The sequence below is a fragment of the Hemibagrus wyckioides genome, linkage group LG21 (genome assembly GCF_019097595.1).
Source record: "Hemibagrus wyckioides isolate EC202008001 linkage group LG21, SWU_Hwy_1.0, whole genome shotgun sequence".
Taxonomy (NCBI): domain Eukaryota; kingdom Metazoa; phylum Chordata; class Actinopteri; order Siluriformes; family Bagridae; genus Hemibagrus; species Hemibagrus wyckioides.
This window is the reverse complement of record NC_080730.1, coordinates 20,728,053-20,755,276: the sequence shown is the minus strand read 5'-3', so window position 1 is coordinate 20,755,276 and position 27,224 is coordinate 20,728,053. Positions and strand designations below refer to the sequence as shown.

At 44.1% G+C, this 27,224-nt stretch overlaps 2 protein-coding genes across 6 annotated transcripts in view; both read right to left on the bottom strand.

The window, feature by feature from the left end:
• The window catches only part of LOC131342250 (rootletin-like), a 36,121-nt gene extending 23,161 nt beyond the window's left edge, over window positions 1-12,960 (bottom strand). Inside the window, exons 1-7 of one of the 4 annotated variants that reach the window (XM_058372958.1) lie at window positions 12,716-12,960; window positions 6,559-6,685; window positions 6,324-6,466; window positions 4,141-4,332; window positions 3,540-3,605; window positions 299-387; window positions 52-217 (exon numbers count right to left, since the gene is read on the bottom strand). In XM_058372958.1, the coding sequence (XP_058228941.1) occupies window positions 52-217; window positions 299-387; window positions 3,540-3,605; window positions 4,141-4,332; window positions 6,324-6,458 (648 nt within the window). In that variant the 5' untranslated portion in view covers window positions 6,459-6,466; window positions 6,559-6,685; window positions 12,716-12,960. Of the gene's footprint in view, window positions 1-51; window positions 218-298; window positions 388-3,539; window positions 3,606-4,140; window positions 4,333-6,323; window positions 6,467-6,558; window positions 6,686-9,111; window positions 9,377-12,715 lie in introns of those variants that run through there. The other 3 variants (XM_058372957.1, XM_058372956.1, XM_058372959.1) reach the window with 3 other exon arrangements.
• A 1,673-nt stretch (window positions 12,961-14,633) lies between these two features.
• On the bottom strand, window positions 14,634-26,879 carry necap2 (NECAP endocytosis associated 2). 2 transcript variants are annotated; one of them, XM_058374047.1, is made up of 8 exons: window positions 26,717-26,879; window positions 25,719-25,819; window positions 25,462-25,566; window positions 25,042-25,123; window positions 24,688-24,796; window positions 20,717-20,870; window positions 20,348-20,432; window positions 14,634-15,910 (listed from the first exon to the last, which is right to left on the bottom strand). In XM_058374047.1, exons 1-8 carry the CDS (start codon window positions 26,806-26,808, stop codon window positions 15,814-15,816), a joined length of 825 nt encoding a protein of 274 aa, XP_058230030.1. In that variant the 5' UTR covers window positions 26,809-26,879; the 3' UTR covers window positions 14,634-15,813. The 2 variants fall into 2 exon arrangements, with proteins under 2 accessions (XP_058230030.1, XP_058230031.1); XM_058374048.1 differs by having other exon boundaries at window positions 14,634-15,864; window positions 26,717-26,877.
• Between the last annotated feature and the right edge of the window lie 345 nt (window positions 26,880-27,224).

The window sequence follows — 27,224 nt, the reverse complement described above, 5'->3', positions numbered from 1 at the left end:
TACAAAATTTCCAGTAAAATGTTCATAATAATAATAATGAGATAAATGAACCTCCTCCTCTCTCCTCCAATCAGACTCCCTCTGCTCCAGCTCCTCCCTCGCTTTGGTCCAATCAGCAGTGAGTCTGCGGATGTCCTGACTCAGTGCCTCATTGGCTAGTCCGGCCTGTTCCAGCTGCTCACGCAGCATCGCATTGACCGCTGAGAGACTGCTGCTCCTGCTCTCCATGACAAAACATACAACAGTGTGTAAGTAGCTCAGTGTGTGAGTGTGTGTGTGTGTGTGTGTGTGTTCAGACCTCTGCTGCTCTTCCTCCAGACGGATAAGGGCTGTCTCCAGCTCACTGCTGCACTCTTCCTGACCATTAGTGGACTTCTCACACCTGCTCTGTGAAATAAGCACAAGGGTTTATGTAGAGTTTTCTGAATGTGATTTACTGCATAAACACACGGGATATTCACTGCAGACTGATCACAGAACACTCACATTTCAGCTCCTTCTACATGCGGTGTGTGTGGTGTGTATGGTGTGTGTATCTGGTCTGTGTGGTGTGTGCATATGGTGTGTGTGTGTGTGTGTGTGGTGTGTGCATATGGTGTGTTTGGTGTGTGTATCTGGTGTGTGTGGGGAGTGTGGTGTGTATATAGTGTGTGTATCTGGTGTGTTTGGTGAGTGTGGTATGTATATGGTGTGTGTGTGGTGTGTATATGGTGTGTGTATATAGTGTGTGTGTGTGTGGTGTGTGTATCTGGTGTGTCTGGTGAGTGTGGTGTGTATATGGTGTGTGTGTGATGAGTGTGGTGTGTATATAGTGAGTGTATATGGTGTGTATATAGTGTGTGTGTGATGAGTGTGGTGTGTATATAGTGTGTGTGTGATGAGTGTGGTGTGTATATAGTGTGTGTGTGGTGTGTATATAGTGTGTGTATAGTGTGTGTATATGGTGTGTGTGTGGGGAGTGTGGTGTGTATATAGTGTGTGTATATGGCGTGTTTGGTTTGTATATGGTGTGTGTGTGGTGAGTGTGGTGTGTATATGGTGTGTGTGTGATGAGTGTGGTGTGTATATAGTGTGTGTGTGATGAGTGTGTTGTGTATATAGTGTGTGTGTGTGTGATGAGTGTGGTGTGTATATAGTGTGTGTATATGGTGTGTATATGGTGTGTGTGCGTGATGAGTGTGTGGCGTGTATATGGTGTGTGTGCGTGATGAGTGTGTGGCGTGTATATGGTGTGTGTGCGTGATGAGTGTGTGGCGTGTATATGGTGTGTGTGCGTGATGAGTGTGTGGCGTGTATATGGTGTGTGTGCGTGATGAGTGTGTGGCGTGTATATGGTGTGTGTGCGTGATGAGTGTGTGGCGTGTATATGGTGTGTGTGCGTGATGAGTGTGTGGCGTGTATATGGTGTGTGTGCGTGATGAGTGTGTGGCGTGTATATGGTGTGTGTGCGTGATGAGTGTGTGGCGTGTATATGGTGTGTGTGCGTGATGAGTGTGTGGCGTGTATATGGTGTGTGTGCGTGATGAGTGTGTGGCGTGTATATGGTGTGTGTGCGTGATGAGTGTGTGGCGTGTATATGGTGTGTGTGCGTGATGAGTGTGTGGCGTGTATATGGTGTGTGTGCGTGATGAGTGTGTGGCGTGTATATGGTGTGTGTGCGTGATGAGTGTGTGGCGTGTATATGGTGTGTGTGCGTGATGAGTGTGTGGCGTGTATATGGTGTGTGTGCGTGATGAGTGTGTGGCGTGTATATGGTGTGTGTGCGTGATGAGTGTGGCGTGTATATGGTGTGTGTGCGTGTGAGGTGTGGCGTGTATATGGTGTGTGTGCGTGATGAGTGTGGCGTGTATATGGTGTGTGTGCGTGATGAGTGTGGCGTGTATATGGTGTGTGTGCGTGATGAGTGTGGCGTGTATATGGTGTGTGTGCGTGATGAGTGTGGCGTGTATATGGTGTGTGTGCGTGATGAGTGTGGCGTGTATATGGTGTGTGTGCGTGATGAGTGTGGCGTGTATATGGTGTGTGTGCGTGATGAGTGTGGCGTGTATATGGTGTGTGTGCGTGATGAGTGTGGCGTGTATATGGTGTGTGTGCGTGATGAGTGTGGCGTGTATATGGTGTGTGTGCGTGATGAGTGTGTGGCGTGTATATGGTGTGTGTGCGTGATGAGTGTGTGGCGTGTATATGGTGTGTGTGCGTGATGAGTGTGTGGCGTGTATATGGTGTGTGTGCGTGATGAGTGTGGCGTGTATATGGTGTGTGTGCGTGATGAGTGTGTGGCGTGTATATGGTGTGTGTGCGTGATGAGTGTGGCGTGTATATGGTGTGTGTGCGTGATGAGTGTGGCGTGTATATGGTGTGTGTGCGTGATGAGTGTGGCGTGTATATGGTGTGTGTGCGTGATGAGTGTGGCGTGTATATGGTGTGTGTGCGTGATGAGTGTGGCGTGTATATGGTGTGTGTGCGTGATGAGTGTGGCGTGTATATGGTGTGTGTGCGTGATGAGTGTGTGGTGTGTATATGGTGTGTGTGCGTGATGAGTGTGTGGTGTGTATATGGTGTGTGTGCGTGATGAGTGTGGTGTGTATATGGTGTGTGTGCGTGATGAGTGTGGTGTGTATATGGTGTGTGTGCGTGATGAGTGTGTGGCGTGTATATGGTGTGTGTGCGTGATGAGTGTGTGGCGTGTATATGGTGTGTGTGCGTGATGAGTGTGTGGCGTGTATATGGTGTGTGTGCGTGATGAGTGTGTGGCGTGTATATGGTGTGTGTGCGTGATGAGTGTGTGGCGTGTATATGGTGTGTGTGCGTGATGAGTGTGTGGCGTGTATATGGTGTGTGTGCGTGATGAGTGTGTGGCGTGTATATGGTGTGTGTGCGTGATGAGTGTGTGGCGTGTATATGGTGTGTGTGCGTGATGAGTGTGTGGCGTGTATATGGTGTGTGTGCGTGATGAGTGTGTGGCGTGTATATGGTGTGTGTGCGTGATGAGTGTGTGGCGTGTATATGGTGTGTGTGCGTGATGAGTGTGTGGCGTGTATATGGTGTGTGTGCGTGATGAGTGTGGTGTGTATATGGTGTGTGTGCGTGATGAGTGTGTGGTGTGTATATGGTGTGTGTGCGTGATGAGTGTGTGGTGTGTATATGGTGTGTGTGCGTGATGAGTGTGTGGTGTGTATATGGTGTGTGTGCGTGATGAGTGTGTGGTGTGTATATGGTGTGTGTGCGTGATGAGTGTGTGGTGTGTATATGGTGTGTGTGCGTGATGAGTGTGTGGTGTGTATATGGTGTGTGTGCGTGATGAGTGTGTGGTGTGTATATGGTGTGTGTGCGTGATGAGTGTGTGGTGTGTATATGGTGTGTGTGCGTGATGAGTGTGTGGTGTGTATATGGTGTGTGTGCGTGATGAGTGTGTGGTGTGTATATGGTGTGTGTGCGTGATGAGTGTGGCGTGTATATGGTGTGTGTGCGTGATGAGTGTGGTGTGTATCTGGTACAATAAGCTCTCTGCAGTTGGTAAATGAAGGTCTCACACTCACTTGCTCTGAAGATTTCTCCAGCAGAGATTGCTCCAGATCACTGCACTTCTTCTTATACTGCAGAACCTGAACACACACCAACACACAATAACACATCACTGTAATTAATACTGCTACAGTGTGACATGTCAACAAGTTCAACTGTGTGGGGAGCACATGGATGAGTGGATGGATGAATGAATGGATGAATGGATGAATGAATGAATGAATGAATGAATGAATGAATGGATGGATAGATCATTGTTTGGATGAATGAATAGATGAATGGATGGATGGATGGATGGATGGATGGATGAATGGATGAATGAATGAATGGATGGATGAATGAATAGATGAATGAATGAATGAACGGATGGATGGATCATTGTTTGGATGAATGAATAGATGGATGAATGAATGAATGAATGAATGAATGCATGGATTGATGAATGGATGGATGGATTGATGAATGGATGAATGGATGGATGAATGAATAGATGAATGAATGAATGGATGGATGGATCATTGTTTGGATGAATGAATAGATGGATGAATGAATGAATGAATGAATGGATGGATTGATGATTGGATGGATGAATGGATGGATGAATGAATGGATGACCTTGGCCTGCAGTTTCTGGACCAGTTGCGCTTGTCTCTGCTGCCCCTCCTGGTAGGCAGTGAGTTTGCGTTTGTAAGCGTTTTGTTCTTCATCCAGACGCCGTCGCAGCTCCACCACCTGCTGAGACAAACTCACACACTCCGGAGAGTCGCTGTCACCAACCCCCGCCTCCAAACGCAGGGCCTGCTCCAACTAAACACACACACACACACACGCGGCTGCAGGGTCAGACACTTCCAGTGAGAGAGAAATATTTATTTATAAATATAACTATCACACATTCTGTCAGTAAATATCATGACAGGTCAAAGTTACTCTTCTTCACTGTATCATGTGATAATACTGATATTTAGAACGAAAAGCATCGTTCTAAAAAATTAGGTAATTATTAATTCAGTTCAACTTTTGTGTGTATAGCACTTTTAACAATGGACATGGTCTTAAAGCCGCTTTACAGAAATATAAAAATATTAAACAAAAATGAGCCAGTTTCAAAATAAATTTAGATTTATCCCTAATGAACAATAAACAAAAGAACCTTTCGGGTTTCTAACACTTTCTGAGAGAAGAATTTTTTTCTGCCACTAGAAGAAACTTCATTATTTTTTTGCACTCCTTTTACTAAATTCAATCCCAATTCTCCAAGAAGAGAAGCAGCTAAACAGGAATTGCAGAGGCATCGCCATGGAAACGCCATGGCAATGATAAACACACACACACACACACACACACACCTCAGTCACTGGAAACACTCAGGACCCCGACTGGGGCGTCTGGTGAAAAGCCTGCAGGAATTTACACCTAACACAATATGTGGAAAAGTAAACACTCTGTACCACACACACACACACACACACACACACACACACACACACACACTGCAGGAGCACTTTGAGCAGTACTCTAAGACTCATGTTTACGTTACAATAACAACAGGACCAGAACACTGATCTAACTCAGAGTGTGAGACTGTACCACAGATCTCTGTAGACCTGAGCTACATGTCCATCATGAAATAAAACACTTAGCGTTCTGTGTGTAGTGACCAGTGGAAATCGGATGTACCGTACTCTGTGTGTGTGTGTGTGTGTGTGATATTCTGTATTAGGTTTGGTGTATACAGCTTTCACTACACTCATATATTCACCTAACGAGCTACAAAGCAACAAGTAATCGTTTATTTTCTACATCCATCTGAGACACAGACACCGTTTCAGCAACAAAGAGGTTTCCTCTTCTGCGGTCATCTCTGACCTTCCATTAGGAAGAGAATTAAAGCGTGGTGTGTGTACGTAGCTAGTCCAGATCACTTGCTGTGGCAGTCTGCTAATCTGTTTTGTGATGTAAATCCCGCACTGCTGCAACATCCAACCCTCCGTGTTTACACGTCTTCTCTGTCCTGTTCGCAGCCCTGAGCTACTTCAAGTTCAAGTTCTTTATTCAATTTCTTTCTTTCTTTCTTTTCTTTTCTTTCTTTTTTAACGACATGCCAGCTTCTACTTTATTCAATTTAATATTTTTAACCTAAATACCTTTTAGCCTTTGTGTGTCCGCATTATGAATCCCATAGCAGGACCACCTAAAGCCCCCAACTGCCCTGTTTACTGTCTCCAGGGGCAACAAACGCCATGGCAATGAGCCACTTCACTTCATTCCATTCCACATTACCAAGGAAATCAGCCAAACCCCCTCTATCTCTTCTCTCTGTCACACACACACACACACACACACACAAACATAAAGAAAATCCAGGCTAAGAAACCAACACAAATGCTGATGTGTAACCAAAATTCCCCCAAAACACCTCAAACATGAAGTGAAACACCTCCACTGTCTCTGAGGGAAAGCACTGTGTTTAAATACAGTCAATCATTGACCGTGTGTGTGTGTGTGTGTGTGTGTGTGTGTGGGGAGCAGCATTTTAGTTAACACTTTGATCAGATTTACAGACTTACACTGATTTGTATTTTCAATTTACTAACAGAATGTGTGTGTGTGTGTGTGTGTGTGTAATCTACAGACATAACTATTAGTCATATATGGTTGAATTTATGAACACAAGGGTTAGAGTTAGCATTGACAGGTAAACAAATTTGTATGTGTGTGTGTGTATGTGCATGTGTGTATGTGCATGTGTGTGTGTGTGTGTGTGTGTGTATGTGTGTGAGTGTGTGTGCTCTGACCCTCTCACTGATGGCACTGTATTTGATGGCGAGCTCATCGCGGTCGGCGCGGCTGTGGGCCAGCAGGTCCTCCAGACGACTCAGTTCACTCTGAAGGACGCGGTTCTCCTCTTCCAGAGACAAAACTGAGGACATGCTGCCTGCTGCCGAGAGACAGAGAGGGAGAATAAAGACTGACCATACTGATTATACTGACCACACACACACACAGTGGGACAGAGCTGAAGTTACATACTGTTCTCGTTCAGGTTCTTGGTGACAATTTCTCGAACACGAGCTGGTATGCAGGTGGGCGGGGCATCAGGGGAGGGGCCTCGCACCGTCAGTTTCTTCTCTTCAGATAACACACTCTCCTCCAACTTCTAGAAGTCATCACACACACACACACGCACACACACATGGTCACAGCACAGTCTCTGGCTCAGTGAGGGGCGTGGCCCTATGCTGTATTTTCTTTAAATGATTATTTAATGTAATAGTGTACATGATGCTGAACTGGAGATAATAAGCGTCCATTACTTGCTAGCTACAGAGTAAAAGGACAGAAGCAAACATCACATGGACATCGTGTTTCAGCTGACTGACCTTTCAGAGTGAAGATGGATGCTCTGGATTTATTTTATACACTATATTGCCAAAAGTATTCTCTCACCTGCCTTGACTCGCATATGAACTTAAGTGACATCCCATTCCTAATCCATAGGGTTCAATATGACGTCGGTCCACCCTTTGCAGCTATAACAGCTTCAACTCTTCTGGGAAGGCTGTCCACAAGGTTTAGCAGTGTGTTTATGGGAATTTTTGACCATTCTTCCAGAAGCACATTTGTGAGGTCACACACTGATGTTGGACGAGAAGGCCTGGCTCTCAGTCTCCGCTCTAATTCATCCCAAAGGTGTTCTGTCGGGTTGAGGTCAGGACTCTGTGCAGGCCAGTCAAGTTCATCCACACCAGACTCTGTCATCCATGTCTTTATGGACCTTGCTTTGGTCACTGGTGCACAGTCATGTTGGAAGAGGAAGGGGCCAGCTCCAAACTGTTCCCACAAAGTTGGGAGCATGGAATTGTCCAAAATGTCTTGGTATGCTGAAGCATTCAGAGTTCCTTTCACTGGAACTAAGGGGCCAAGCCCAGCTCCTGAAAAACAACCCCACACCATAATCCCCCCTCCACCAAACTTTACACTTGGCACAATGCAGTCAGACAAGTACCGTTCTCCTGGCGACCGCCAAACCCAGACTCGTCCATCAGATTGCCAGATGGAGAAGCGCGATTCGTCACTCCAGAGAACGCGTCTCCACTGCTCTAGGGTCCAGTGACGGCGTGCTTTACACCACCGCATCCGACGCTTTGCATTGCACTTGGTGATGTATGGCTTGGATGCAGCTGCTCGGCCATGGAAACCCATTCCATGAAGCTCTCTGCGCACTGTTCTTGAGCTCATCTGAAGGCCACATGAAGTTTGGAGGTCTGTAGCGATGGACTCTGCAGAAAGTTGGCGACCTCTTCGCACTATGCGCCTCAGCATCCGCTGACCCCGCTCCGTCAGTTTACGTGGCCTACCACTTCGTGGCTGAGTTGCTGTCGTTCCCAAACACTTCCACGTTCTTATAATACAGCTGACAGTTGACTGTGGAATATTTAGGAGCGAGGAAATTTCACGACTGGATTTGTTGCACAGGTGGCATCCTATCACAGTTCCACGCTGGAATTCACTGAGCTCCTGAGAGCGACCCATTCTTTCACAAATGTTTGTAAAAACAGTCTGCATGCCTAGGTGCTTGATTTTATACACCTGTGACCATGGAAGTGATTGGAACACCTGATTCTGATTATTTGGATGGGTGAGCGAATATAGTTGGCAATATAGTGTATCAGTATTATTACAATATTACAGTTAGTATTATATCCCAGTGGTCATCATAGTGTTTGACTCTGATCCAGGATCAGCTTCTGCTCTTCTTCACTCAAACATAATCTAATCCTCGTTGTAATCCTGATGCTCAGAAGCCTTGAGTCTGGTCTGGGATCAGTGTGGAGTGTGTGCAGTGTGAGGAGCAGGTGGCAGCACAGCGGTGGGGTTTATATTTAGAACAGAACATGGAGAGGTACAGCGAGATGGGACAGGACACACACACACACACAAACACACACACCACGCAGGAGACAATTACATCACAACAATACACACTGAATTCTGTTAACAGGTCAGGAAAATGAAAGTACAGCGTTGTGCTGACACTGGAGACTTCAGGAAACTTCACCATCTCCAAAGTCCCTGTGAATCAGCTGTTGCTATGGAAACGACAACACATTAGAAGAGTCCATTAATATAATGATGTGATGTGCAGCTGAGCCACTGCTGTTAGAGAGAATTAATCAACACCTGACCAGCAGTCAGGACCAGAGTCCAGAACTCAGCACTCAGCACCCCAGAACTCTGAACTCAGCACTCAGAGCTCCAGAATTAATCACTCAGAAGTCAGAACTCTGGAACTCAGCACTCCGAAACTCAGAACTCAGCACTCAGAACTCCGGAATTCAGCACTCAGAATTCAGCACTCAGAATTCAGCACTCAGAATTCAGCACTGAGAACTCCGGAATTCAGCACTCTGGAACTCAGAAATCACCACTCAGAACTCCGTAACTCAGAACTCAGAAGAGCTTAGAACTCAGAAGTATAATGTAAAGCTGCATTTAAGAGAATCACTGATGTTCTGCGATCTGCTTATCTTAAATGATTTCAGTAATGACTTTCTAGCCGATCTGGTCAGTCTGTAATGTTACCTGAATGACCTGCTCCAGTCTGGAGTCTGCGCGCGGGCTTCCCGGTGCGCTCATGATGAGAGCGCGTGCGTGCGGCGGGATTCAAGCGCCACGGACTGTTCACTTGAACCGGTTTATATCGCCTCGATGATTCCGTCCGAAAATTGCGAAAATCTGATTAACAGAAACCGAGAGTTTCTGACAAGCAGCATGAAATATACGAGCAGTGCTGGAGGAGCGCGCGCGACGGTTCTGTCTCACAGGTGTCCGTGTGTGTGTGTGTGTGTGTGTGTGTGTCTGTGTGTGCGCGCTCGCGCGTGTGTGTGCAAAAGAGAGATTAGGAGGAGGATTTATCCCACCCCACCTCCACATCTCTCTCTCTCACTCACACACACTCACACACACACACACTATTTAACATATAAAACAGTATATGTAATATATGATAAACAATTTATATAAATAACTTACAATACTGGATATTAAAGATTCGTATTTTTATATATAACATTTCTGTAGTTAATATTTGCATGAAAATCTTACATTAATCTGATTAAACACTTCAACTATTTATTAGTTTATTTATTCATTTATTTATGGGCTGTTATTAATATGAATAAGTTCAATATTCTACTGGAAACAACTGAGCTCTCTCTCTCTCTCTCTGTGTCTCTCTCTCTGTTTCCTTTTTTTATCTGAATCTCGTTATCTCTCATTCTTTCTTCCCCTTCTCTCTCAGCCATTGTCTCAGAATGCGTGTGTGTGTGTGTGTGTGTTTGTTTTACCGCCTGTCTGTAGGTGATGAGCACAATGAAACACACACACACATTCTCACTTACCACCCTGTTACCATGGAAACGGACAGGTCAACAAAACCTGAGGTCTCTGTAGTGTCAGTGTCAGGACTTTACTGTGTTACACTTGGGCTGATATTAAACAGATAAATCACAATAACTCTGTATCAAATAACTGATCAGTCACGTGTCCTTCTACACAATAAAGAACAGTATTAACAGCTGTGTGTGTGTGTGTGTGTGTGTGTGTGAGACACAAAAGTAACACAAAAGTAGCAAAATAAGTCCAGACTGATTTCCGATAGGAGGAATAAAAGCAGAGAGAGAGAGAGAGAGAGAGAGAGAGAGAGAGTGTGTGTGTGTGCGCGTGTGTCAGGGTGTAGAAGAAGACAGTGTTGTGTTGAGGATCTTCAGCAGCAGTGTACACACGTGTTTAGCTTTACTGCCCTCTAGTGGCCGTGTACAGCTGAGACATGAAAACAAACACGCTTCTAAAATCCAACCCTGCAAAATATTTGATATTCTGCTGTTACACAAGAAAACAAATCCTCAGCAGCATCTCGTTTTTAATAAGATATGCACCTTGTTACTGCTAGAAGACATCTCATTATCATGAAGAAGCTTCTTGTAAACAACTTGTTAAGAACGGCCTCTCTTTATTATGAGAGAAATGTTATAAAAACAATAGAAGTTCATTTGTTTTTGCATTAAATGCTACATGATCACCAAACAAAAACAATAATACAAAGCAGTGAATTAAACGATTCCCTCAGCGTCCGCTTTAGACAGACTGTTTAGATGAGTGTTACAGCAGCACCATCGAACCCTCAACTTCCAACTGCTCACACTACCCTGTCCCAAACTGCGTGTCCCAAACCACACGCCCTTTTCACTACAAAGGACACATCATCATCATCACAATATACCATGATCATTCCACTGAGGATATGTCCCATAACCTTATACAGGAGAAACACCACAATAACACTGGAGACTGGTAGGATGTCCTGGTTCCTGATGTACACTATATTGCCAAAAGTTTTGGGACACTCCTCCAAACCACTGAATTCAGGTATTCAAATCCCTTCCATGGCCACAGGTGTATAAAATCCAGCACCTAGGCATGCAGACTGCTTCTACACACATTTGTGTAAGAATGGGTCGCTCTCAGGAGCTCAGTGAATTCAAGTGTGGTGATAGGTTTTCACCTGTGCAATAAGAACATTCACAGAGAGGGGTCAGCACACGCTGAGGAGCACAGTGGGCAGAAGTCTCCAACTGTCTACAGATTCAATACCTACAGACATCCAAACTCTGTGTGTCCTTCAGATTAGCTCAAGAACACTGTGCAGAGAGCTTCATGGTACGGCTTTTCATGGCCGAGGAACTGCGTCCGAGCCTTACATCACCAAGTGCAATGCAAAGCGTCAGATGCAGTGGTGTAAAGCTGACCGCTACTGGACTCTAGAGCAGTGGAGACATGTTCTCTGCAGTGACCAATCACGCTTCTCTGTCTGCCAATCCGATGGACGAGTCTGGGTTTGAAATGGATTAAGAATGAGAAGTCATTAAAGTGCATGTGCATGTAAAGGCAGGCGTCCCAAAACCTTTGGTAATATAGTGTAGATCCACACAGTCCAGTTCACTGACCACTGAGCATATTCACAAAAACTGGGAATATGTGAGAATGCGCACTCTCAGGCTCTGGGAGTTTTCTAGAACAGCTCTGACAGTAATAATGCAGCTCCGGGTCTAAAATGTTATTTCCACAAAGTTTCTAATCACTCGCTCACAGGGACGTGTAGAGCAGAAACTGACCACAGAAGATGAGCTAATAATGAACAGATTTAAAAAAAAAAAATCATGCACAATCATTGACATAGTGAAGTTTTCTATGGGAGGAGTTTTGTGTGGAAGGATTCTCCAGTGTCAGCGGGTTGGGGACAGATACAGGAACGTCTTCAGGGTAGTGAGGATGGCCATGTTGTATGTTTATAGTCATTATAATGTAAGTGATGTTTCACAGGGTTAAAGGTAATCATAAAGAGTTAAAAATACTTCATTAATAAACGAAGGCGTAATCGTTGACGAAGTGCTGCGGTACGAGAGGAATAAAACACTTCCTATCACACTGTTGTCTGTAAAGATAAAGAGAAGTTGTGTGTGGTGACAGTGACTCTGTCTTGGGCTTTAACACACCACAGCATTGTTCATTTCTGATAATAACACACAGTGTTTACACTTTATTGGTCTGTCAGAGGTTTGGCCACAACTCTGACCTCAAATTCTTCAGAGCAGCTATGAAGTCAGTGTGGTGACGTCATCATAATGAATCTCGACTCAGAGTTATTCGGTAATGTTATAAATATAACACGCTACTAGCTTTATATATGTTTTACTCGACCCTTTTCCATCACTGCTAATAAGCTAACCTGGTTGCTAGCCGTGTCCACAGCTCTTATGCATACAAATTAAAGCGAAAGGACGATGACGGCCGGAGGCGTTTAAATTGCAACGGTTTCAGCGGTAACGGAACATCAGAACGACTTTTGAAACGCAGTCTCGCGCACCGAGAGACACAGGTCTGCACGCCGTTACTTCGTAACCATGGAAACTACGAAGCTAACGCTCGTTCAGCATCCACTGCTGTGTTTATTATATGGCTGCTTAGCATCTTTAGTTAGCGCTGTTCTGTAACAGGAGTCGACAGTGGCAGGATTTAAACTCCGGGTTTCTTTAATAAAAGTGAAAGTACTGAGGGAGAATCACTTCCTGTTGCACGCGCGTCCACGCGCAGCCTCCAAAACACGCAGTAAAAAACCAACACGTACCTTCTGTTAGAAGAAAACACTCTGTCCGACATCTTCATCTTCATCTTCATCAACGCATTCCGTTTAAACGAGGCAGTTTTGGAAAATAAAATGAAAATGAAAGTCTTTCACTGGAACATATCGCTGTTTGGATGCGTATTTCCTGCGGGGTTTTTTTCGGGGTGGGACTAAAATCACAGATTTACTGAGGACTAAATCAGAGCTCATTAAATCCCGGTGTCCGGTGTGTGAATCGATTCTTTTGAACTGAACCGTTTGTAAGGTTTGATTCATTTGATTCATCCAGAAAACCTTTGGATCTAAGCGCATTTTTTTTTTTTTTTGCAGTTTTCTGAATGATGTTAGAATTTACAACTGTCTAAACTGTTTATGTAGGCAGAAAAAACAATATAAACTTTTATTTAAATGAAGTTTGGAACGAAGAACTCAGACATTTGTCAGAAATTGGAAGTTAGTAAATAACATTCAGACAGTGCTAACACCAGCTAGCTCTGAACTTAATTGCTAATAATGCTTCCTATATATGGAAATTATTTTTGTGTAATAATGTTTTTTTAAAACACAAACATACAAAAATTAGAAATCTGTGTAATTTATAATAAAGGATAATGAACAGAATCACACTGTTGTAAAGAAATAGGAATTTGGTGCCATTTTATGATCAGAGCTAATTGTTACCTAGAAGCAGCTTGGTGTACGATTCTTATAAATCATAAAAAAAAATATTTCGACTCTTAACAACCAAACAGATATGCACAAAACACACACTCACGCGAAGACATTTTTAGGTTGATAAGAACAAAATCACCGAGAAATCAAATGAGAAGTAGATTAAATTAGAGCGATCAGAACTAAACTGGTCACTAAAACTGGAACAGACACAGCGATAAACACACAGGAGATCCAGGAGATCGGTGAGGAACTGTACAGGATCAGGGTTTTTGCAGTGGATCGCAGTGATCACAGGAAAGCTAGATGATGTCATCACGCAGATATAAAACAGACTTTCTTTAGTCTCATGGACACAGGGATAAAATCTCACTCACCCTGAACTGAGAGAGGAATAAACTCTTCCTGCTGCAGAATATTAACTCCTACACGTACACCATCACACACAACACAGCGCACCATGGAGACAGTTACACACACACACACCTTCATCAGGTCCCTACTGAACACCTTCACACACTCTAGCTTCCTTAATATCTCTATGACAAACAAAAATAAATCTCTCTTTTTATTGAAATGAATAAAAATCTTATCAATATCTGTAAACATATACTATTACATGTGACTGAACTTTATTAAAGCAGTTCATGCGGGGGAAAAAGTCTGAATTTATGTATAGTATTGTATAATATTTATTTCGTTTGTTTTAACATTTGTTTAAACAATATACAGCCAAAAGTATGTGGACACGTGACCATCAAACCTCTGAGACAATGATGTTCTGAGATAATACAGGGTAGTGGATTTGGAGGAGGAATAGGAGAAGGAGGAGGAAGAGGAGTGAGCACCAGTGAGAGTCTGAAGACACAACTTTCCCCACAAAAAGCATACACAGGTTCGGCCCGGGTGATCTGGAGTTCCTGGATGTTCAGCAGGGATTTGACATGCTGCAGAGGGAACTCGGAGCCCTGCGGTGCACCATGATGGAGGAGGCTAAAGAGCAGGCCTCTCTGGAGGTCAGTCTGCGGTCAGACTCGCTAACACAGTGGAACGTGGGGCTCCTTGGGGTTACATGGGGTCTGTCTGCATCTCCGCAGCCCACAGACCCACACCGCTGCTATTAGCAGTTTCACATCTGTACTGCTGGATTAGGACAGATCTGCTGGAACACAAACACTGGGTCTCTCTGCAGCAGATAGTTTAACAAACCCTCTTCCAAAAGCTTTTAAATTAAAACATGACAAACAAGTGACAGAAAAGGGGAAAAATTTAATTTTATTTACAAATGAAAGTGTTGCTTTACATTTTATACACGTGTTTCTATCAGTAAAGGCACTTGGGAAAAGATAAAATGTTTAAATGCGATCACAGTGGAGAAAGTCATTCCAGAACAGCATCATGAAACGTGTGTGTGTGTGTGTGTGTCTGTTTAGGGGAAATGATAAAACCTGCTCTGACATTAACATTGATTCTGACTGAATATAATTATAGAGACGTGGGTTTTTAATTGTAGTGAAAACAGTGACACTAAGCTTTAGGAGCTTCTGGTCAGAAATCTGCTAGAGAACATGATCAGTATCTGACCTCTGAAGTCTCCTTCTGGAGTTTTACACTAGGTAGCTAATACGTAGCTAGCATGAAATACAGATCTGTAGCCTCCAGGTTTAGCAAAATGCTAAAACATCACAGGCACCAAACATGTCCTGGATGACCGACTCCCTGTGGTGTAAAAGATTCATTTTTTTTCGTACAAACTCCTGCTTTAAACACTAAAAAGTTGTTTTTTTCTTAATTCGCTGGTTCCTTCATGGGCCCAAAAATAAAAGCATTCAGATCATCGAGCTAGCGTGTATAAAACCAGACAGTAAACCGAACAGTGAGATGATGGACAGCATGCTGCTCTAATGACCTGAAGGTCGCGAGGTCAAAGATTTTCTCAGCAGCTCGGCTCTGTGAGCGGATTTCACATCGCCTCACTCGTAACAAATCGCTCTGAGTAAAAGCGTCAAAGTAAACAACAAAGATCATTAATGAAGAACAAAAATAAAAGATAAAAGCAGATCCCACTGCATGAGAAACAAACAAACAAACAACCCAATACACTTCAAGAATACTTTCCTAAAGAAAAAAGTGGAATGTGGATCCTCACTCCACTCTCAGTGAGCTCAAAACGTACAAACGTGCACATGACACAACTCACTTTGAGTGTGTGTGTGTGTGTGTGTGTGTGCTTTAGAGAGCGAGAGCAAAACAGATCTCAGATTTCATTTGTTGTTTTCTCTCCAGTTTTTCATCTACCTCTCTCTGAGGACAAATAGGGTGTGTTCTTGTATATATATATATGTATGTATGTGTGTGTGTGTGTGTGTGTGTGTGAGAGTGTGAGTGAGTGTGTGTCTTCCAGCCCTCACACACATGTGCGGACCAGTTCACATAATCAAAACTGTACCCATCCTGGTTTCACACTTTCCTGAGTCGTGCTGCAGAGAGAGAGAGAGAGAGAGAGAGAGAGAGAGATGTTTCTCTCTATGTGTTGTTATAGTAATAAGGAACATTACTGTCACGGTTTTATGTTCACAATTTACAGAAATCATCCAGGACTCTGCAGGTAAAAAACACTGATCATCTGAACACTGACTCGTCTGTTGGTGGAATTTACATTTTTTCAGCTACTGATACTCGCAATAATCATTTTGTCAGTGGAGGAAATCTGTTTTATCCAATTGGTGTTATTAAATATAACAATGTTATTAAAACTGAGGAACAGAAAGATTATTAAAGACAGCTACACAGTAAACGTGCCTTCAAACAGCCCCAAAAAAACAAAACACATCCCTCACCTGAACCCTTACTCCCTCACCTGATCCCTTACTCCCTCACCTGAACCCTCACTCCCTCACCTGAACCCTCAATCCCTCACCTGAACCCTTACTCCCTCACCTGAACCCTTACTCCCTCACCTGAACCCTCAATCCCTCACCTGAACCCTCATTCCCTCACCTGAACCCTCACTCCCTCACCTGAACCCTCACTCCCTCACCTGAACCCTCACTCCCTCACCTGAACCCTCACTCCCTCACCTGAACCCTCACTCCATCACCTGAACCCTCACTCCCTCACCTGAACCCTCACTCCCTCACCTGAACCCTCACTCCCTCACCTGAACCCTCACCCCCTCACCTGAACCCTCACTCCATCACCTGATCCCTCACCTGATCCCTTACTCCCTCACCTGAACCCTTACTCCCTCACCTGAACCCTCACTCCCTCACCTGAACCCTCACTCCATCACCTGATCCCTCACCTGAACCCTTACTCCCTCACCTGAACCCTTACTCCCTCACCTGAACCCTCACCTGATCCCTTACTCCCTCACCTGATCCCTTACTCCCTCACCTGAACCCTCACTCCCTCACCTGATCCCTTACTCCCTCACCTGAACCCTCAATCCCTCACCTGATCCCTTACTCCCTCACCTGAACCCTTACTCCCTCACCTGAACCCTCACTCCCTCACCTGATCCCTCACCTGATCCCTCACTCCCTCACCTGAACCCTCACTCCATCACCTGAACCCTCACTCCCTCACCTGAACCCTCACTCCCTCACCTGAACCCTCACTCCCTCACCTGATCCCTTACTCCCTCACCTGAACCCTCACCTGATCCCTCACTCCCTCACCTGATCCCTCACCTTCCCTCACCTGATCCCTCACTCCCTCACCTCACCTGATCCCTTACTCCCTCACCTGAACCCTCACTCCCTCACCTGATCCCTCACCTGATCCCTCACTCCCTCACCTGAACCCTCACTCCCTCACCTGATCCCTCACTCCCTCACCTGAACCCTCACTCCCTCACCTGAACCCTCACTCCCTCACCTGATCCCTCACTCCCTCACCTGAACCCTCACTCCCTCACCTGAACCCTCACTCCCTCACCTGATCCCTCACTCCCTCACCTGAACCCTCACTCCCTCACCTGAACCCTCACTCCCTCACCTGAACCCTCACTCCCTCACCTGATCCCTCACTCCCTCACCTGATCCCTCACTCCCTCACCTGATCCCTCACTCCCTCACCTGATCCCTCACTCGCTCACCTGAACCCTCACTCCCTCACCTGATCCCTCACTCCCTCACCTGATCCCTCACTCGCTCACCTGAACCCTCACTCCCTCACCTGATCCCTCACTCCCTCACCTGAACCCTCACTCCCTCACCTGATCCCTCACTCCCTCACCTGATCCCTCACCTGATCCCTCACTCCCTCACCTGATCCCTCACTCCCTCACCTGATCCCTCGCTCCCTCACCTGATCCCTCGCTCCCTCACCTGATCCCTCGCTCCCTCACCTGATCCCTCGCTCCCTCACCTGATCCCTCGCTCCCTCACCTGAACCCTCGCTCCCTCACCTGAACCCTCGCTCCCTCACCTGAACCCTCGCTCCCTCACCTGATCCCTCGCTCCCTCACCTGATCCCTCGCTCCCTCACCTGATCCCTCGCTCCCTCACCTGATCCCTCGCTCCCTCACCTGATCACTCACTCGCTCACCTGATCCCTCACTCGCTCACCTGAACCCTCACTCCCTCACCTGATCACTCACTCGCTCACCTGATCCCTCACTCGCTCACCTGATCCCTCACTCGCTCACCTGAACCCTCACTCGCTCACCTGAACCCTCACTCGCTCACCTGATCCCTCACTCCCTCACCTGATCCCTCACTCCCTCACCTGAACCCTCACTCCCTCACCTGAACCCTCACCCCCTCACCTGATCCCTCACTCCCTCACCTGAACCCTCACTCCCTCACCTGATCCCTCACTCCCTCACCTGAACCCTCACTCCCTCACCTGAACCCTCAATCCCTCACCTGAACCCTTACTCCCTCACCTGAACCCTTACTCCCTCACCTGAACCCTCAATCCCTCACCTGAACCCTTACTCCCTCACCTGAACCCTCACTCCCTCACCTGAACCCTCACTCCCTCACCTGATCCCTCACTCCCTCACCTGATCCCTCACTCCCTCACCTGATCCCTCACTCCCTCACCTGATCCCTCACTCCCTCACCTGATCCCTCACTCCCTCACCTGATCCCTTACTCCCTCACCTGATCCCTTACTCCCTCACCTGATCCCTCACCTGATCCCTTACTCCCTCACCTGATCCTTTACTCCCTCACCTGATACCTCACCTGATCCCTTACTCCCTCACCTGATCCCTTACTCCTTCACCTGATCCCTCACTCCCTCACCTGATCCCTCACTCCCTCACCTGATCCCTCACTCCCTCACCTGATCCCTCACTCCCTCACCTGATCCCTCACTCCCTCACCTGATCCCTTACTCCTTCACCTGATCCCTTACTCCCTCACCTGATCCCTCACTCCCTCACCTGATCCCTCACTCCCTCACCTGATCCCTCACTCCCTCACCTGATCCCTCACTCCCTCACCTGATCCCTCACTCCCTCACCTGATCCCTCACTCCCTCACCTGATCCCTCACTCCCTCACCTGATCCCCCACACCCTCACCTGATCCCCCACACCCTCACCTGATCCCTCACCTGAACCCTCACTCCCTCACCTGAACCCTCACTCCCTCACCTGAACCCTCACTCCATCACCTGATCCCTCACTCCCTCACCTGATCCCTCACTCCCTCACCTGATCCCTTACTCCCTCACCTGATCCCTTACTCCCTCACCTGATCCCTTACTCCCTCACCTGATCCCTCACTCGATCCCTTACTCCCTCACCTGATACCCCACTCCCTGCCTCCCTCACCTGATCCCTTACTCCCTCACCTGATCCTTTACTCCCTCACCTGATACCTCACCTGATCCCTTACTCCCTCACCTGATCCCTTACTCCTTCACCTGATCCCTCACCTGATCCCTCACTCCCTCACCTGATCCCTCACTCCCTCACCTGATCCCTCACTCCCTCACCTGATCCCTCACTCCCTCACCTGATCCCTCACTCCCTCACCTGATCCCTCACTCCTTCACCTGATCCCTCACTCCCTCACCTGATCCCTCACTCCCTCACCTGATCCCTCACTCCCTCACCTGATCCCTCACTCCCTCACCTGATCCCTCACTCCCTCACCTGATCCCTCACCTGATCCCTTACTCCCTCACCTGATCCCTTACTCCCTCACCTGATCCCTCACTCCCTCACCTGATCCCTCACTCCCTCACCTGATCCCTCACTCCCTCACCTGATCCCTCACTCCCTCACCTGATCCCTCACTCCCTCACCTGATCCCTCACTCCCTCACCTGATCCCTTACTCCCTCACCTGATCCCTCACCTGATCCCTTACTCCCTCACCTGATCCCTCACTCCCTCACCTGATCCCTCACTCCCTCACCTGATCCCTTACTCCTTCACCTGATCCCTCACTCCCTCACCTGATCCCTCACTCCCTCACCTGATCCCTCACTCCCTCACCTGATCCCTCACTCCCTCACCTGATCCCTCACTCCCTCACCTGAACCCTCACTCCCTCACCTGATCCCTCACTCCCTCACCTGATCCCTCACCTGAACCCTCACTCCCTCACCTGAACCCTCACTCCCTCACCTGATCCCTCACCTGATCCCTTACTCCCTCACCTGATCCCTCACCTGATCCCTTACTCCCTCACCTGATCCCTCACTCGATCCCTTACTCCCTCACCTGATACCCCACTCCCTGCCTCCCTCACCTGATCCCTTACTCCCTCACCTGATCCTTTACTCCCTCCCTCACCTGATCCCTCACCTGTTCCCTTACTCCCTCACCTGATCCCTTACTCCCTCACCTGATCCCTCCCTCCCTAACCTGATCCCTTACAACCTCCCTCCCTCCCTCCCTCCCTCACCTGATCAATCCCTCCCTCCCTCACCTGATCTCTCATTCTCTCCCTCCCTCACCTGATCCCTCCCTCTCTCCCTCCCTCTGGGGTGCTGATACTGACCCTGATCCTGCAGCAGTGAAATCACCCCACAGGTCCTGAGATGCCTGAGGCTGAGGCTGAGATGCTCCAAAATCCAGCAACAACCCTGCAGAGAGAGAGAGAGAGAGAGAGAGAGAGAGAGAGAGAGAGAGAGAGGGTCACTGAAGATCAGGACACTTCAGGTATGTAAAACAGAGTTGGAGTGTAGCTGCAGGAGCTGAATGGCATGTCTCCTGTGTATGAATGAAAGTCTGCAGCCCTGAAATCCTGACCTGTTCAGTAATATCCAATATTCATTAGTTTAATTAAATTAATTAGTTTCATCAAAGAGATCTTTTAATGAATTCGTTTATTAAAGCACTCTGAGAGGAGCGCTACATTTCCTATTACCTGTGCTCTGTTGAGTGGGCGGAGCAGCCGGCTGGGCGGAGCCAGGAGGAGGAGAGAGGAGTCCACCACTTTTCCCACCAGGAGGAGGTGGGAGCAGACCCCCAGCACCGGCAGGACGTGACTTAACTCCAGCTGTGTCCTTCTTCTTTATGTTCTGAGACAGAGAGGAGCATGAATGGTGAAACGTGAAACTGTCTATGTGTTCTGTTTATATCTGTCTATGTGTTCTGTATATAACTGTCTGTGTTCTGTTTATAACTGTCTATGTGTTCTGTATATAACTGTCTGTGTTCTGTATATAACTGTCTATGTGTTCTGTATATAACTGTCTATGTGTTCTGTATATAACTGTCTATGTGTTCTGTATATAACTGTCTATGTGTTCTGTATATAACTGTCTATGTGTTCTGTTTATAACTGTCTATGTGTTCTGTATATAACTGTCTATGTGTTCTGTATATAACTGTCTATGTGTTCTGTATATAACTGTCTATGTGTTCTGTTTATAACTGTCTATGTGTTCTGTATATAACTGTCTATGTGTTCTGTATATAACTGTCTGTGTTCTGTATATAACTGTCTATGTGTTCTGTATATAACTGTCTATGTGTTCTGTATATAACTGTCTATGTGTTCTGTTTATAACTGTCTATGTGTTCTGTATATAACTGTCTATGTGTTCTGTATATAACTGTCTATGTGTTCTGTATATAACTGTCTATGTGTTCTGTTTATATCTGTCTATGTGTTCTGTTTATAACTGTCTGTGTTCTGTATATAACTGTCTATGTGTTCTGTATATAACTGTCTATGTGTTCTGTATATAACTGTCTATGTGTTCTGTTTATATCTGTCTATGTGTTCTGTTTATATCTGTCTATGTGTTCTGTATATAACTGTCTATGTGTTCTGTATATAACTGTCTATGTGTTCTGTTTATAACTGTTTAGGTATTCCGTTTATATCTGTCTATGTGTTCTGTTTATAACTGTCTATGTGTTCTGTTTATAACTGTCTATGTGTTCTGTATATAACTGTCTATGTGTTCTGTATATAACTGTCTATGTGTTCTGTTTATAACTGTCTATGTGTTCTGTTTATAACTGTCTATGTGTTCTGTTTATAACTGTCTATGTGTTCTGTTTATAACTGTCTATGTGTTCTGTTTATAACTGTCTATGTGTTCTGTATATAACTGTCTATGTGTTCTGTTTATAACTGTCTATGTGTTCTGTTTATAACTGTCTATGTGTTCTGTTTATAACTGTCTATGTGTTCTGTTTATAACTGTCTATGTGTTCTGTTTATAACTGTCTATGTGTTCTGTTTATAACTGTCTATGTGTTCTGTATATAACTGTCTATGTGTTCTGTTTATAACTGTCTATGTGTTCTGTTTATAACTGTCTATGTGTTCTGTTTATAACTGTCTATGTGTTCTGTATATATCTGTCTATGTGTTCTGTTTATATCTGTCTATGTGTTCTGTTTATAACTGTCTGTGTTCTGTATATAACTGTCTATGTGTTCTGTATATAACTGTCTATGTGTTCTGTATATAACTGTCTATGTGTTCTGTATATAACTGTCTATGTGTTCTGTATATAACTGTCTATGTGTTCTGTATATATCTGTCTATGTGTTCTGTTTATATCTGTCTATGTGTTCTGTTTATATCTGTCTATGTGTTCTGTTTATAACTGTCTATGTGTTCTGTTTATAACTGTCTATGTGTTCTGTTTATAACTGTCTATGTGTTCTGTTTATATCTGTCTATGTGTTCTGTTTATATCTGTCTATGTGTTCTGTTTATAACTGTCTATGTGTTCTGTATATAACTGTCTATGTGTTCTGTTTATAACTGTCTATGTGTTCTGTATATAACTGTCTATGTGTTCTGTATATAACTGTCTATGTGTTCTGTATATAACTGTCTATGTGTTCTGTTTATAACTGTCTATGTGTTCTGTTTATAACTGTCTATGTGTTCTGTTTATAACTGTCTATGTGTTCTGTTTATAACTGTCTATGTGTTCTGTTTATAACTGTCTATGTGTTCTGTTTATAACTGTCTATGTGTTCTGTTTATAACTGTCTATGTGTTCTGTTTATAACTGTCTATGTGTTCTGTTTATAACTGTCTATGTGTTCTGTTTATAACTGTCTATGTGTTCTGTTTATAACTGTCTATGTGTTCTGTTTATAACTGTCTATGTGTTCTGTTTATAACTGTCTATGTGTTCTGTTTATATCTGTCTATGTGTTCTGTATATAACTGTCTGTGTTCTGTTTATAACTGTCTATGTGTTCTGTTTATATCTGTCTATGTGTTCTGTTTATATCTGTCTATGTGTTCTGTTTATAACTGTCTATGTGTTCTGTTTATAACTGTCTATGTGTTCTGTTTATAACTGTCTATGTGTTCTGTTTATATCTGTCTATGTGTTCTGTTTATAACTGTCTATGTGTTCTGTTTATAACTGTCTATGTGTTCTGTTTATAACTGTCTATGTGTTCTGTTTATAACTGTCTATGTGTTCTGTTTATAACTGTCTATGTGTTCTGTTTATAACTGTCTATGTGTTCTGTTTATAACTGTCTATGTGTTCTGTTTATAACTGTCTATGTGTTCTGTTTATAACTGTCTATGTGTTCTGTTTATAACTGTCTATGTGTTCTGTTTATAACTGTCTATGTGTTCTGTTTATAACTGTCTATGTGTTCTGTTTATAACTGTCTATGTGTTCTGTTTATAACTGTCTATGTGTTCTGTTTATAACTGTCTATGTGTTCTGTTTATAACTGTCTATGTGTTCTGTTTATAACTGTCTATGTGTTCTGTTTATAACTGTCTATGTGTTCTGTTTATAACTGTCTATGTGTTCTGTTTATAACTGTCTATGTGTTCTGTTTATATCTGTCTATGTGTTCTGTTTATAACTGTCTATGTGTTCTGTATATAACTGTCTATGTGTTCTGTTTATAACTGTCTATGTGTTCCGTATATAACTGTCTGTGTTCTGTTTATAACTGTCTATGTGTTCTGTATATATCTGTCTATGTGTTCTGTATATATCTGTCTATGTGTTCTGTTTATAACTGTCTATGTGTTCTGTTTATAACTGTCTATGTGTTCTGTTTATATCTGTCTATGTGTTCTGTTTATATCTGTCTATGTGTTCTGTTTATATCTGTCTATGTGTTCTGTTTATAACTGTCTATGTGTTCTGTTTATATCTGTCTATGTGTTCTGTTTATATCTGTCTATGTGTTCTGTATATAACTGTCTATGTGTTCTGTATATATCTGTCTATGTGTTCTGTTTATATCTGTCTATGTGTTCTGTATATAACTGTCTATGTGTTCTGTATATATCTGTCTATGTGTTCTGTTTATAACTGTCTATGTGTTCTGTTTATAACTGTCTATGTGTTCTGTTTATAACTGTCTATGTGTTCTGTTTATAACTGTCTATGTGTTCTGTTTATAACTGTCTATGTGTTCTGTTTATAACTGTCTATGTGTTCTGTTTATATCTGTCTATGTGTTCTGTTTATAACTGTCTATGTGTTCTGTTTATAACTGTGTGATAGTCCTGTTTACATCTGTGTAATAATTCTGTTTATAACTGCATAACAATTTTGTTGATAATTGTGCAATACTCCTGTTTCTAACTGTGCAACAGGTCTGTGTATACTTGTGGAATATTTCTGTTTACAAGTGAATAATAATCTCGTCTATAACTGGTTTACAAGAGTGTAATAATTCTGTTTATAATTGTGTAAAAGTTCTGATTATAAGCAGGTAAATGTGCTGTGTATTATTTAGGATTTCCCCAAACTTCCTCTCTCAGATCTTTCTGCTGTAATTTCTATAGATTTGTTTTCAGATGATTTTTGTAGTTAATGTAAAAGAATCTTTCATGTTTTAGTTTTAAAAAGAGATTAAAATCATGCTGTGTGTCTCTCTCACCCCGAGGCTGATCTTGATGGTCTGACCTTCTTTAAAGCCGAGGTCCAGTTTAGGAGCTGCGCTCTGATTGGCTTCCTGTTTGGCCAGTTCACCTTCCTGTTTCACCCACCTGAGAGAGGAGACAGAAGGAATTTGTCACAAACATATAACTCTAAAACAATGTGATTTTAGCATAAATCTGGTTAATGAGTTTAAAGCAAGTTTGCATTTAAAGTGAAGTAAAATCAGTCGATCCACACTGGCGGAGGTGAGCAGAATGTCTGGAAAAGTCACTTACTCAGCCTGAATTATGTGAACTCCGCCCACCTCTACTGTGATTGGCTGGTATAGATACAAACCGTCCCATTGACTCACTTAAAATGGTCCTGCAGGGCCACGTTGAAGTCAAACGAGTCTCCGCGGTCAGCGAAGCCGAGCCCAATGAACGCATGACGTCCTGAAACACCAACACAAGACAAGGTTATTTACACCATGAAATTTTAACTCTGAAATAGTTTAAAAGCTTAATCATTAGAGTGTCATAAAGATCATGAGTGAAGTAATGAAGGTGAAAAAGTGCAAAGGAGAGAAGAATGAAAAGAGAAAGTGAGTTCTCATGAATAATGGAAAAAAAAAACAAAAGAAAAACCTGTGGCTAGGCAACAATGAAACACAGACAAAGCAGGTTAGCCTGCAGGTGACAAAAATAAATCAAAGATTAACACACACACACACATACAGAGTGACAACACACATTAATAATCAGTGTTAAACATATAATAACAGTGTTATTACCGTTCCCATCTTCAATCTTGATCACAAAATAGCGACTGGAATCTGTTACAGCTTCTACAGACGCACCGGGATACTGATCTACTGGAGCCTGTGCAAACAGCTCACCTGCGCACACACGCACACACACACCATGAGTACCTAGGCAAAAAACTGACAACTCCCAAAAAGGACAGACACACATACACACACACACACACACAGACACACACACACACACATACATACACACAGACACACACATACACACACACACACACCTGTGTTCTTGTCCTCCAGTTTAATAAAGGCAGTTTTGGCCTTTGCAGTGATCTTCATGCGGCCGCTCCAGGCCGGTTCGTCCAGCTTCCAGTCCGCAGCACTGTGTGATACAGTTCACACGCTGATCATATTAAAGCGGCAGTATGTGACTTTAGATTCATCAACATTATGTAGTTATCATATGCAGCACCAATGCAAGATAGACGTTCGTTTGGAGTTCTTTTTATCCTGAGACAGATAATTACAGATTGCTCAATAAACTTCCTTTAAGCTGTGAACTCTGATGTTTCGCATCACGTGACCATCGGATATTTTAAGGAAGTGTCAATAATGCAACATGTCTGTTATTTACAGAAAAGTGGATGATACTGTACATATTAGAAGTCAAGCTGTTGAAGTACAATTTAATACAGTTTTCATTATTTAGTCATTTATTACATGTTGTCTGTACCCCCCCTCCCCCTCCCCGCGGTTGCGCAGTTACTGACAGTAATTAAATAGTAATAAAGGGTTTTTATGTCAGCGCCGTCACTCTGTACATCCGGGCCACCGTACTCCGTCAGGTCTCGTGCCATTAGCCGTCAGTTCCCGATTTCGTCTCGGATTATTACAAAATTTTTACACAAACATTTTTATCTGACGTTGAAAACCAAACACTCGCCTCAACACCCAATTTATAGACAATAAAACCCTGTTTAAAACCTGACTCCGACACCGCTTGCCTTGTCAGGGTAAAAATACACGGCAACTAGCAGCAAGCTAGCACAACTAAAAGGAAATTCAGTTTCACTTGACCGCTTTTATTACAAATATACCGTTATGCAAATTTAGCTGGTACACTACTGCAGAGCGACCCAATCACAGGGTTTTATTACTCCATTAATTAGCATATGTATGATCTTCCCGGAACTTTGACATCCGTATAACCGAGCTCGAGATCCCCTCTAAGGAGGGAAAAGTGTCGTTAATAAAGTTGTTACGATTCGTTTATACTCACCGATATCCTCGATTAGAAGCCCGCGGAGGAATCCTGTACACGTGAACCTCCGGTTTCACGCAAAGAATCGACTCGTACGTGTCGTCCGCCATCCTGCTGTCTGACCAAACTTTCGGTGAGCTCACCTGAGCGACAACAGCGACGAACTGCGCGAGGCACTTCCGGCCTAACACCGAGTGCCGACAAGTACAAAATAAAAGTCCCAGGGCTGCGTTTGACTGCCCACAGGAGTTCTGTACACACGGAATTAAATAAAGAGAGCCCTGTGTAGTGTACTTAGCACTTATTAATACCTGGGACTGCAAATGAGAAAGTCTGAAATATTACAGTATGTCTTTTGGTAAATTTATAAACTAAACGATGATGATTATTTATTATTATTATTATTATTATACAACACAATAAGAAACACATTACAAAGAATGTACTACGTTTGATTTTTAACACATCTACTAAATACACAGCTCATATTTCAGTTCAAAAAGCGTCAAGGTGTTTAAGTATACAT

What these genes read in the sequence shown, in the direction of transcription:
- necap2 (XM_058374047.1), bottom strand. Translation starts at nt 26,808, where the DNA reads ATGGCGGACGACACGTACGAGTCGATTCTTTGCGTGAAACCGGAGGTT. An exon ending in GCTTCTAATCGAGGATATCG is followed by an intron (nt 25,820 to 26,716) that starts GTGAGTATAAAC and finishes TGTATCACACAG; the next exon opens with TGCTGCGGACTGGAAGCTGG. An exon ending in TTCACTGCTGCAGGATCAGG is followed by an intron (nt 15,911 to 20,347) that starts GTCAGTATCAGC and finishes AACAACACATAG; the next exon opens with AGAGAAACATCTCTCTCTCT.